The sequence below is a fragment of the Delphinapterus leucas genome, chromosome 2, assembly GCF_059928025.1.
Source record: "Delphinapterus leucas isolate spDelLeu-1000000601 "Yukka" chromosome 2, BTC_Dleu_Yukka2, whole genome shotgun sequence".
NCBI classification, from domain to species: domain Eukaryota; kingdom Metazoa; phylum Chordata; class Mammalia; order Artiodactyla; family Monodontidae; genus Delphinapterus; species Delphinapterus leucas.
In genome coordinates this window covers 169119306-169132227 of record NC_143130.1, presented here as the reverse complement: position 1 = coordinate 169132227, position 12922 = coordinate 169119306, and the positions used below count along the sequence as shown (strand labels likewise).

General features: G+C 36.8%; 1 protein-coding gene across 1 annotated transcript in view; it reads left to right on the top strand.

The window, feature by feature from the left end:
- The first annotated feature begins 450 nt into the window (after positions 1-450).
- CATSPERB (catsper channel auxiliary subunit beta) overlaps positions 451-12922 on the top strand; it is a 138548-nt gene continuing 126076 nt past the window's right edge. The window contains exons 1-2 of the mRNA XM_089908126.1: positions 451-3550; positions 7062-7141. Coding sequence (XP_089764252.1) covers positions 3495-3550; positions 7062-7141 — 136 coding nt within the window. The 5' untranslated portion in view covers positions 451-3494. The remainder of the gene's footprint in view (positions 3551-7061; positions 7142-12922) is intronic.

The window sequence follows — 12922 nt, the reverse complement described above, 5'->3', positions numbered from 1 at the left end:
CAGTCACTGGGTAGATATCCAGGAATCATTATTGTTTTAAGGCATGATATGGTATTGTGTTTTTTTGTTTTTTATTAATTTATTTATTTTTGGCTGCATTGGGTCTTTGTTACTGCGTGCAGGCTTTCTCTAGTTGCATTGAGTGGGGACTACTCTTCACTGCGGTGCGCGGCCTTTTCATTTGGATGGCCTCTCTTGTTGCAGAGCATGGGCTCTAGGCGCACGGGCTTCAGTAGTTGTAGCACACGGGCTCAGTAGTTATGGTTCACGGGCTCTAGAGTGCAGGCTCAGTAGTTGTGGCGCACAGGCTTAGTTGCTCCACAGCATGTGGGATCTTCCCAGACCAGGGCTCGAACCCATGTCCCCTGCACTGGCAGGCAGATTCTTAACCACTGCACCACCAGGGAAGTCCAGTATTATGGTTTTGTTTTATTTTAATAATGTCATTTTTGGACTTCCCTGGTGGTCCAGTGGTAAAGTATCCACCTTACAATGCTGGGGACAAGGTTTTGATCCCTGGTCAGGGAACTAAGATCCCACATGCTGTGGGGCAAATAAGCCCGTGTGCCACAACTACTGAGCTTGCTCACCTCAACTGGAGAGCCTCTGTGCCTCTAACTACAGAGCCCACACACTCTGGAACCCGCGTGCCACAACTACAGAACCCACATGTCCTGGAGCCTGCGTGCCACAAGTAGAGAAGAGAAAATCAGCACACCACAACTAGAGAGAAGCCTGCATGCTGCAACGAAAGATCCCACACGTGTCAACAGAGATCCCGTGTGCCGCAGCTAAGACCTGACACAGCCATAAATGAATGAATAAATAAATAAATAATAAATTAAAAATGTCATTTTCTCTTAGAAGTATATACTGAAATATGTATAAATGTCTAGGATATCTTCAAGATTATCCTGAAGGAGGATGTTGAGTGGGTGTATGTATTGATGAAACAAGACTGAAGCTAGATGATGGATACAAACAGGCTGATTGTACAGTCTTTCTTTTTCTTTTGTTTGGAATCTTTTTCTAATGTTGGAATATCCCATAATAATTTTTTTAAACTGGTAGTAATGTTAATCTGGGGTGATCAAAATGTCCTTGTTATTTTATTCTTTGAACTTTTGAGTCTTTAAATTTTTTCTTTAACATCTTTATTGGAGTATAATTGCTTTACAATGTTGTGTTAGTTTCTGCTGTATAACAAAGTGAATCAGCTATATGTATACATATATCCCCATATCCCCTCCCTCTTGCATCTCCCTCCCACCTTCCCTATCCCACCCATCTTGGTGGTCACAAAAAGCATAAGAAAAGTATGTCTCTGGATGGGGGTAGACTTTGAAACTATAAGGCAACAGAAACAAAGGAAAATACTGATAAATTTGATTGCATCAGATTTGAATTACTATGTATCAAAGCCCATTGTAAACAAAATTAAGTGACTAATTGGGTTTAATATTCATTGTAAATATTGCAAGAAATTCTTTTACCATTTCACAAGCAAAACACTAAAATTCCAACAGAAAATGGTCAAGAATATGTCCAGATAATTTATAGAAGACAAAATGGCTAACAAGCATATCTTAAATATTAAATTGCACCAATATTTTAAAAAGTAAAACAATGAGATACTTTTTTGCCTATCAAACTATTACAGATTATATCTAATTCTCAACACTACATTTTTTTTAACCGTATGTCCCACAGGCATTTCTCTTTTTTTCTTTTAATTAATTAATTTATTTATTTTTGGCTGTGTTGGGTCTTTGTTGCTGTGCACAGGCATTCTGTAGTTGCAGTGAGTGGGGGGCTACTCTTCATTGGGGTGTGCAGGCTTCTCATTGTGGTGGCTTCTCTTGTTGCGGAGCACAGGCTCTAGGGCATGTGGGCTTCAGTAGTCACAGCTCACGGGCTCAGTAGTTGTGGTTTGCGGGCTCTAGAGCGCAGGCTCAGTAGTTGTGTCACATGGGCTTAGTTGCTTTGAGGCATGTGGGATCTTCCCAGACCAGGGCTCAAACCCACATCCCCCGCATTGGCAGGTGGATTCTTAACTGCTGCTCCACCAGGGAAGCCCCAAACACTGCATTTTCTGGAAAGCAATTTTCCAACATATACCAAGAATCTTAAATATATTTATATCCTAAAGAAATATATTTAAATGCAGGGAAAGATTTTTGTTCAGGATTATTCAGTTATACTATTCATAACAGGAAAACACTGGAAACAACTGAATGACTTATGTTTAAATAATTTGTAGTGATTTTAGATATGTAATTGTGAAAAAAATTTTTAAAGTTGAATTACATGAAAAAATGGCCAGAATAACAATGACTGAAAGCTATATACTGAAGCTATATACAGAAGGATCCTATGTGAAACACATAAATGTGTAGGGAACAGATTGTAGAAATAGGTCAAAGTGTTAATAGTGCTTATATCTGATTGTTGGTTTATGGGTAATTAATTTCTCTGTACCTGTTTGTATTTTTCAAGTTTTGCACAATGAGCACTTTTATAGTCGGAGAAAAATTGCAGAAAAAGTCAAAGTCATCCTTCCAATGAGCCCCTTTCCTTGTCCCCAAATTTCCTAACTAGATGCCCCGTGCCTGTCTTGTTTTCCAGGGAGAAGAACATTTTCATTTTACTGTTACAGATAAAAGCTCTGCTATGGGAGCTTTCCTTCAAATCAAAGTGTAATTCAACAGTAACTGACTGAAAGCAGATCCTTACCCTTAATAGGGGAGGAACTGAGTCTTTATTGGGAGAGAGATTTTGTTGAGTTTTGCACATTGTTGCAGGTTGAGGAGTAACTTTTTTCTTTCAGCTAAAGTCACCAGAAAATGTGAGAGAAAGTTTTTCTTACATGGGCTCTTTAGGAATAGGTAACCCAGATACCAGCTATCTTTCATGATATGGGTATAAGCAGATTCTACATGGCCATTTGAAGGGACTTCTGAAGGAAAACATGAATGTAAAGCAGGTTTTATTATCATCATTTAAAAAATTATTTGTTAGCTTCTGTGACCTTGATGACTAGTTAGGGTGCTAAGTAAGAAAGGTTCAGTCTCAGCCCACTGGTCAAAGGCAGGCTGAGTGGGTATAATCAACTCCACCAAGGACATTTACACAAGAATGAACCTGAAGAGCAGATTGGCATATCATTTGGTCTTACTGATTCCCATGCACAAGTAGCTCATTCCTATCTTTTTGCTTTGTGTATTTAATTTTCTTGCTTACCCTATCAATAAGGTCTTTATTCTTTTAAGTCCCACTCTTCCTTCAGGACACTGATGTGAACACAGAAAATGATCTTTGGTGCTCTTTGAAGAGGCAGTTAATTGGAAATTCCAACTGCCTGTCCTTTAGATTTTTCTAAGCATGCTTCTGTACTTGGTAGCAGCTGATTGGCTGTTACCGAAGTTAAGTGGACCACTAAACCAGTAAACTGTGAAAACTCAGCTCCCAGTTTTGGGTCTTCTTTCTCGGCCTGTATGGAAGAAAGCTTGGGAAAATATAAAAAAGAAAAGTGCAACTGGTTGGGCACCCCACTAAGAAGGAATTACAGTAAGAAATAAGGGCCCTACTATAGTATGAATTTACAGTATAATCACTCGTCCATGATAATAGAGTAACTACAAATGAACCGGTAGGTTCCTCCTTTGGGACAATTCCCAATATTTATTTGACGCCAGAGAATAGAAAATACCCAGATATATGACCTATATCTGACGGTTACATGAAACTCATAAGCATTAAATGGGAATAATAAGTGGGGATAATTTGACTGTTAAGGATGCGTAGGAGAGTGTGATGAAGATAAAGAAGTTGCTTCAATGTATAAAGATATGGATTCAGAGCTAATATTTATCAAGTGCTTAGTCTGTGTAAAGTAGCTAGCTGTTAGATGTTTTAGTATATTATTCATTTAATTCTCACAACAACCCTGTGAAGTGTTATCCCTATTTTACTGAATAGAAAGTAAACTTGAAGAAGTTAAGTAACTTTCCAAAGATCAAACATCTCAGTGGGCAGAGCTGATCTTAGGCCAAAGTCTGTGCCTTTTCTCTAACCATGAGATAATTGTTGAAAGAAGGTAGTACCAAATTGAGAAAGTCATAATATTGAAGAAGGAGAAGAATGAGACTAATGTATGTATGAAGCAGAATTATGGTGAACAAATTTAGCAGTTTTGGTGAGCGGTCAAATCTACTCAAGAATGTAGTGTGGAATAAGTTTTGAAATTTTCATTTTGTGGCATCTTTTTACACTGACTAGATCAATTCAATCAGGAGACCTTGGTTCTAAGCCCAACTCTGTAACTAGCTAGTAACGGACTTTGGACATGTTACTTAATGTCTCATATGTCAACTCTAAAGTAAAGTACATTTCATCTCTAAATTAAGAAAAATTATATATATAATTATATATATAAGCTATAAATATGAATTTATATATATGGGCTGAATTATTAGAGTAAGGGAATATGCAGCTAGCACAAAGCCATGCAGTGTTCAAAGATCACTCCTTGGCTGTCTTGTCCGTAAATATGCTCTCTTGGGTTTCCTTTCCTTAATGAAAGCATTTAAAAGCCTTTCAAATTAAGTTTTTAGTTTTTGACTCAAAGACAGGTACAGTCAAATCCACTTAAATGAAATTAGAGATCTTCTTATATTTACTTGAGAGAACTGAATTGGAACAACTTTGAAGATAACTTATTAAGAGGCCATCCAAACTGGGGTCCTGGAATATAATACATTTCAGACAGTATTTCAGGGATGAGGAAAGCTTATGGGTTCTAATAATGGTGTTATGTCATTTAATTTGAATGTTTAGCAAAATAATACAAGATTTTCCTGGTAAGGGCACTATTTTCAAAGTTTGTCTCTGGTAACTTCTCCATTTAATGTTAACTTCATTCTTATACCAAAAATAATATTGAGCCTAGCACCATGCAGATGTAATTTTGATGGACCATTTATTTCCTCTTACCTTGTGAAAACAAGTTGTTTTCTTAGATGACTAAAAAATGCACTTAAAAAACAATTTCTCCCCTAACCATGTGATAAGGGTGAGGAATTCAAAATCCAACAAATGTTGAGCTTTCTACTGTCAGTTAAATGTATTGAATCAAGAAAATCAATTTTGAGGGAAGAAAAACATCAGTTAAATTTAATTTACTCAGCAGTTGTCAGGAACCCCAAAGGATCTGGAATTTACTCTTCCTATAGCTGGCGAGTCAGTCTGTTACTGTTTCTTGGGTGCTGGCAAAAGATACAGACTCCTGGGTCAGAGATGTAGGACTTTATCACTCACAGCAAAAGCAGTAGTCACTGTCAACATGATGTTCACCCCAGTTCCCCATGTCCCCTTCCTCCCTCCCTCCTCCCACCCTAGTCCCATGGAGTCTCATGCTGTATTAGTTTACTAGGGCTAACAAGGTACCACACACTGAGTGGTTTAAGCAACAGAAATGTATTGTCTCACAGCTCTGGAGTTTAGAAGTCTGAGATTATCCCGACCCTGGATTTGGGTCGGTTTCCCTGATGTGCAGCAAAGCCAGTCTGACACCGGGTTGTGGTGAAGGAAAGTACGTATATTGCAGGGTGCCAAGAAAGGAGAATGTGCAGCTAGTACTCAAAGGACCTGAACTCCCTGATGGCTTTTAGGGAAGGGTTTTTAAAGACACCATTAGGGATGTGGGTTGCAGGGGTGCCTGATCAGTTCATGGACATTCTTCTGATTGATTGGCAGTGAGGTAACAGGGTGATGTTTCCAGAGTCAACATCATCAACTTTCTGATCCCAACTGGTCTGGGGTCTATGTGCTTATGGTCAGCTGTTTCCATCTGGTGGGAGTCTAGTTTCTGTAAAAACAACTTAGGAATGTGCTTCAGACATTGTTATCTATGTCCTTAATGGATGAACTAAAGGTCCTGTGACTCTGCTATATGGATGATCTTTTGTTTAAATTGTTACCAGTTTACTTCCCTGGCCCAACAGTTATTCTTTATTATTATATGTTCACATTTTCCTAATCATTAACTCTTTAGCCAGCCTTTTGAGACTCGGGAGAAACCTGAAGACGTCAGGAGAAACCTCTTATACTTCAAGAGATGCGGGGCACAGAGAGTCCCGAACGAAGTGAGTGGGTACAAAAGGGTCCTGCTCAGTTTCAACATCAAGATGTTAGCAGAGCTAGTTCCCTTTGAGAGCCACGAAGGAAGGATCTGTTCCAGGCCTCTCACCTTGGCTTGTAAATGGCTGCCTTCTCCCTGTGTCTTCATATCATCTTCTACCTGTACAAGAGTGTGTCCAAATTTCGCCTTCTTATAAAGACACCAGTTATACTGGATTAGGGCCTACCCTAATGATTTCATTTTAACTTAATTACTTCTGTAAAGACCCTATCTCCAAATATGACCACATTCTGATATACTGGGGTTTAGGACTTCAGCATATGAATATGGGAGGGGGGAACAATTCAGCCCATGACGGATGCTTGCTAACACACATAGTGGTGTGCATTACAGGAGAAGAACACGGAGTTGGGAGATTCACCATGGAAACAAGCCTGTGCTTGTCCAGAGGATGTTACCTCATGCCTCAAGGCTGCTTGCTGCAAACACAACTCTGAGAAAAGGGCCTTGCATTCCTGGCACACAGCAAGGATGTGCAGGGGTGCTCAGGACTCACATGGATTGTCTCTCCCAAGAGCAATGCTGTCACAGTCTCAGATCAAGGTACAACTGTACCATCCTGAGTATCAAGTGAGGTTGTGTTTTACACAGATGTAGAATTGATCATGCCTTTCTAACAGTTGCAGAAAACCCTGAGACACAGCTCTTTAGTTTGCAATAATTATATTTATAAATATCTTTAATACCAGTTAAGGAGTAAGTGTAGAGCTTAGTCAATTGTTGTCTGCTTTTGCCACAAAATGAGAAATATTTTTAATTCAAAGAAGAAATGATTTCTTTACTATGCCATTGTTTATAGCAAAAGAAACTAAAAAGTATCTTCAGAGTAATTGAATGGAAATAATTCTTTTTTCTTCCAACAGATGGAATTACCACTTTTATATGTTACGATTTTACTTTTGAACATTTTTGATTTTTCATCAGGAATAACATATAATAAAGGTAAGTTTCAGACTCTTTTTACTCTCTAAAATAGAGAATATCTTCTCAAGACTTCCCCTTTATACCCCTTCCTCACTAACAGTTAAAATATTTTTCTCTTAGTACTTCTTCTTTACCTTATCTTCCAGTTTTTCCCAGGTATTATCTATTGTACTCTGGTCCAGAGGTTTCTAATAATATCATTGTGTACATCGGGACTTTTCTTTTGTTATAGTATTTCATTACTTATAAGTCATAGAATATTTAAATTTTAAGGAACATTTTATATTTGCGAAACTTGAATTATTTGGATAGATCTTTTTGATTTTTCCTCCATGAATGGTTGCATGTACGATGAATTGTAAACTGAATTATAGGCTAATAGACTGAGAATTTTCTGAAATTAATACATGGATTAAATTGCCCAATAGGACTTTCATGGTGTAAAACTTTGCAAAAGGAATAAGACAAATCCACCTCCATTTGTGCAGATTGTATAGATTCTGTAGTATCCTGAACTGGATCTACCAGAATATAGTCGATGGTCAAAAAATTGTTGACTGAGTGGTTGGAGAGACTCAGGCTCTCTTCTACACATGGGTGTGTTGCAGAATTGGGTGAGTTCTGAGATGAACCAGTTCTAGGTCCTATATTCCACTAGAGAATATATTACACAAGTATGGACATAACCAAAGATTGGATAGTCACTGGCAAACTTATGAGATTTCAGAGAAGGGAGAATGTACTTCCAACTGGGGCAGGGGATGGAGTGAGTCAGAGAAAACACTGTATGAAAGATATCAATCCATATTTGTCCCCCAAATGTCTGTACATGCATGGGGAAGAGCATCCTACAAAGACAACATCAGGTAAGTGATGAATAAAGTCGTAGAGGTAGGCAACCACAGAACATGATGGGAGCAGTAAATAGTTCATTCTGACTTGAATGAAGGAATAGAAGAAGTAAAATGTTTTGGAAAGATAGGAAACTGGCTTATATTATAGAGGTACTTGAATGCCAAGCTAAGGAATTTGGGCTTTAGTCTATGTTCATTGGAAAGTCATTTAAGATGACTGGGTAGGGGAGTAACATCTCAAAGCTACAGTTTAGGAAGATTAATATGGCAGCATTATGTAAAGTAGATTGGTGAAGGGAAAGTTGGGAGGCAGAGAGAACAGACAGAAGACGATGACAGTAGTTTACACCATATCTTCAGTCATGAAGTCAGTTTTTTGGTCATGCATTGCAACAGTTGAAAAAAAAAAGTGTAAGCTTGGTTCTCTAATATTTTCTATTTATTTTTAAATTATGTACTTGTACTACTGTACTAATATATTGTGTACCTTGTAAACCTACACAAAAACCAGAAATTAAAAGGGGATGAAAAAGGATGAAATAATCTTTTAAAATTATTATAAACTATACTGATCAACATCATAAAATTCTTTGAAATTTTAAGATTTTTGGTGAGAAAATGTGATGTAAATATTTGTTTTTAAATCTTGGAGTCAAAGTTTATAGAGATTTGAATATCTGGCTCTAATTCAATTTATTTTGGTATTTGACTTTAATTAGCTATTATATTAAAAATATATCTCGCAAATTTTTGTATATATAAATGGGATAAATGCATGTTGGCTTAATGAATAAATCATGATACTCATTTTTCAATCCCATCTATCAACTTTGTAAAGGTTTTTACTGAAAAAATTTTAGATAGCTTCCAGCTTTCTGTATGTCAATCAACTTTTTTCCATTTTAAGCAAATAGTTCCAAACTTCATTGAAATTCATTTGAAATATTTAAATCAAGTAAAAAAAATTTCCATTTTCAAGTTTCTAAAGTATTGCAGATATGACAGTTATTATAGATGATATATTTATGAGATTTCCAGTAACAAAATCACATACTAATGTGAACATTTCCAGCTGCCTATATTCAAAATGCTCTCTCCACAGCATGCATTTTTAAGGTATTTAATTTAATGTTCATTGTTCAAATGAACCTTCAGTTTGGATGGACAGACTGAGTCCTGATTTACTTTTTGAAACTATGTGTCAGCATATTCCTGACAGCCATTTGTCATTTCAAAAAGATAAATGGAAATCAAAAAAGCTGGAGTAGAAATTCTCATATCAGAAAAAATAGACTTTAAAATAAAGACTATTACAAGAGACAAAGAAGGACACTAAATAATGATCAAGAGACCAATCCAAGAAGAAGATATAACAATTGTAAATATTTATGCGCCCAGCATAGGAGCACCTCAATACATAAGGCAAATGTTAACAGGCATAAAAGGGGAAATTGACAGTAACACAATCATAGTAGGGGACTTTAACACCCCACTTTCACCAATGGGCAGATCAACCAAAATGAAAATAAATAAGGAAACACAAACTTTAAATGATACATTAAACAAGATGGACTTAATTGATATTTATAGGACAATCTATCCAAAAACAACAGAATACACTTTCTTCTGAAGTGCTTATGGAACATTCTCCAGGATAGATCATATCTTGAGTCACAAATCAAGCCTTGGTAAATTTAAGAAAAATGAAATCGTATCAAGTATCTTTCCCGACCACAATTCTATGAGACTAGATATCAAATACAGGAAAACATCTGTAAAAAGTACAGACACATGGAGGCTAAACAATATGCTACTAAATAATCAAGAGATCACTGAAGAAATCAAAAGATACCTAGAAACAAATGACAATGAAAACATGACGGCCCAAAACCTATGGGATGCAGCAAAAGCAGTTGTAAGAGGGAAGTTTAGAGCAATACAATCCTACCTCAAGAAACAAGAAACATCTAAAATAAACAAACTAACCTTATACCTAAAGCAATTAGAGAAAGAAGAACAAAAAAACCCCAAAGTTAGTAGAAGGAAAGAAGTCATAAAGATCAGATAAGAAATGAAAAAGAAATGAAGGAACCGATAGCAAAGATCAATAAAACTAAAAGCTGGTTCTTTGAGAAGATAAACAAAATTGATAAACCATTAGCCAGACTCATCAAGAAAAAAAGGGAGAACACTCAAATCAACAGAATTAGAAATGAAAAAGGAGAAGTAACAACTGACACTGCAGAAATACAAAGATTCATGAGAGATTACTACAAGCAACTATTTGCTAATAAAATGGACAACCTAGAAGAAATGGACAAATTCTCAGAAAATCACAACCTTCTGAGAATGAACCAGGAAGAAATAGAAAATATGAACAGACCAATCACAAGCATCAAAATTGAAACTGTGATTAAAACTCTTCCAACAAACAAAAACCCAGGACCAGATGGATTCACAGGTGAATTCTATCAAACATTTAGAGAAGAGCTAACACCTATACTTCTCAAACTCTTCCAAAATATAGCAGAGGGAGGGACACTTCCAAATTCATTCTACAAGGCCACCATCACCCTGATACCAAAACCAGACAGAGATGTTACAAAAAAAGAAAACTATAGGCCAATATCACAGATGAACATAGATGCAAAACTCCTCAACAAAATACTAGCAAACAGAATCCAGCAGCACATTAAAAGAATCATACACCATGATCAAGTGGGGTTTATCCCAGGAATGCAAGGATTCTTCAATATATGCAAATCAATCAATGTGAGGCACCATATCAACAAATTGAAGGATCAAAACCGTATGATCATCTCAATAGATGCAGAAAAAGCTTTTGACAAAGTTCAACACCCATTTATGATAAAAAATCTCCAGAAAGTAGGAATAGAGGGAACTTACCTCAGTATAGTAAAGGCCATAAATGACAAACACACAGCCAACATCGTTCTCAATGGTGAAAAACTGAAACCATTTCCTCTAAGATCAGGCACAGGACAAGATTGCCCACTCTCACCACTATTATCCAACATAGTTTTGGAAGTTTTAGCCACAGCAATCAGAGAAGAAAAAGAAATAGAAGGAATCCAAATCAGAAAAGAAGAAGTAAAACTGTCACTGTTTGCAGATGACATGATACTATACATAGAGAATCCTAAAGGTGCCACTAGAAAACTACTAGAGCTAATCAATGAATTGGGTAAAGTAGCAGGATACAAAATTAATGCACAAAAATCTCTTGCATTCCTATACACTAATAATGAAAAATCTGAAAGAGAAATTAAGGAAACACTCCCATTTACCATTGCAACAAAAAGAATAAAATACCTAGGAATAAACCTACCTAGGGAGACAAAAGACCTGTATGCAGAAAACTATAAGACACTGATGAAATAAATTAAAGATGATACGAACAGATGGAGAGATATACCATGTTCTTGGATTGGAAGAATCAACATTGTGGAAATGACTCTACTACCTAAAGCAATCTACAGAATCAATTGAATCCATATCAAACTACCAATGGCATTTTTCACAGAACTAGAACAAAAAATTTCACAATTTGTATGGAAACACTAAAGACCCCAAATAGCCAAAGCAATTTTGAGAAAGAAAGATGGAGTTGGAGGATTCAGGCTCCCTGACTTCAGACTATACCACAAAGCTACAGTAATCAAGACAGTATGGGTCTGGCACAAAAACAGACATATAGATCAATGGAACAGGATAGAAAGCCCAGAGATACACCCACGCACCTATGGTCACCTTATTTTTGATAAAGGAGGCAAGAATATACAACAGAGAAAAGACAGCCTCTTCAATAAGTGGTGCTGGGAAAACTGGACAGCTACATGTAAAAGAATGAAGTTAGAACACTCCCTAACACCATGCACAAAAATAAACTCAAAATGGATTAAAGACCTAAATGTAAGGCCAGACACTATAAAACTCTTCAAGGAAAACATAGGCAGAACACTCTGTGACATAAATCACAGCAAGATCCTTTTTGACCCACCTGCTAGAGAAATGGAAATAAAAACAAAAATAAACAAATGGGACCTAATGAAACTTAAAATCTTTTGCACAGCAAAGGAAACCATAATCAAGACAAAAAGACAACCCTCAGAATGGGAGAAAGTATTTGCAAATGAAGCAACTGACAAAGGATTAATCTCCAAAATATACAAGCAGCTCATGCGGCTCAATATCCAGAAAACAAACAGTCCAATCCAAAAATGGGCAGAAGATCTAAATCAACATTTTTCCAAAGAAGATTTGCAGATTGCCAACAAACACATGAAAGGATGCTCAGCATCACTAATCATTAGACAAATACAAATCAAAACTACAATGAGGTATCCCCTCACACCGGTCAGAATGGCCATCACCAAAAAATCTACAAACAATAAATGCTGGAGAGGGTATGGAGAAAAGGGAACCCCTCTTGCACTGTTGGTGGGAATGTAAATTGATACAGCCACTATGGAGAAAAGTATGGAGATTCCTTAAAAACTAAAAATAGAACTACCACATGACCCAGCAATCCCACTACTGGGCATATACCCTAAGAAAACCTTAATTCAAAAAGAGTCATGTACCACAATGTTCACTGCAGCTCTATTTACAATAGCCAGGACATGGAAGCAACCTAAGTGTTCATCGACAGATGAATGGATAAAGAAGATGTGGCACATATATACAATGGAATATTACTGTCAATAGAATATAGTCTGTCATACAGAGGAGTGAAGGAAGTCAGAAAGAGAAACACAGATACTGTATGCTAACACATTTATATGGAATCTAAAAAAAACAAAAAGGTTCTGAAGAACCTAGGGGCAGGACAGGAGTAAAGATGCAGACGTAGAGAATGGACTTGAGGACATGGGGAGGGGGAAGGGTAAGCTGAAAAGAAATGAGAGAGTGACACTGACATATA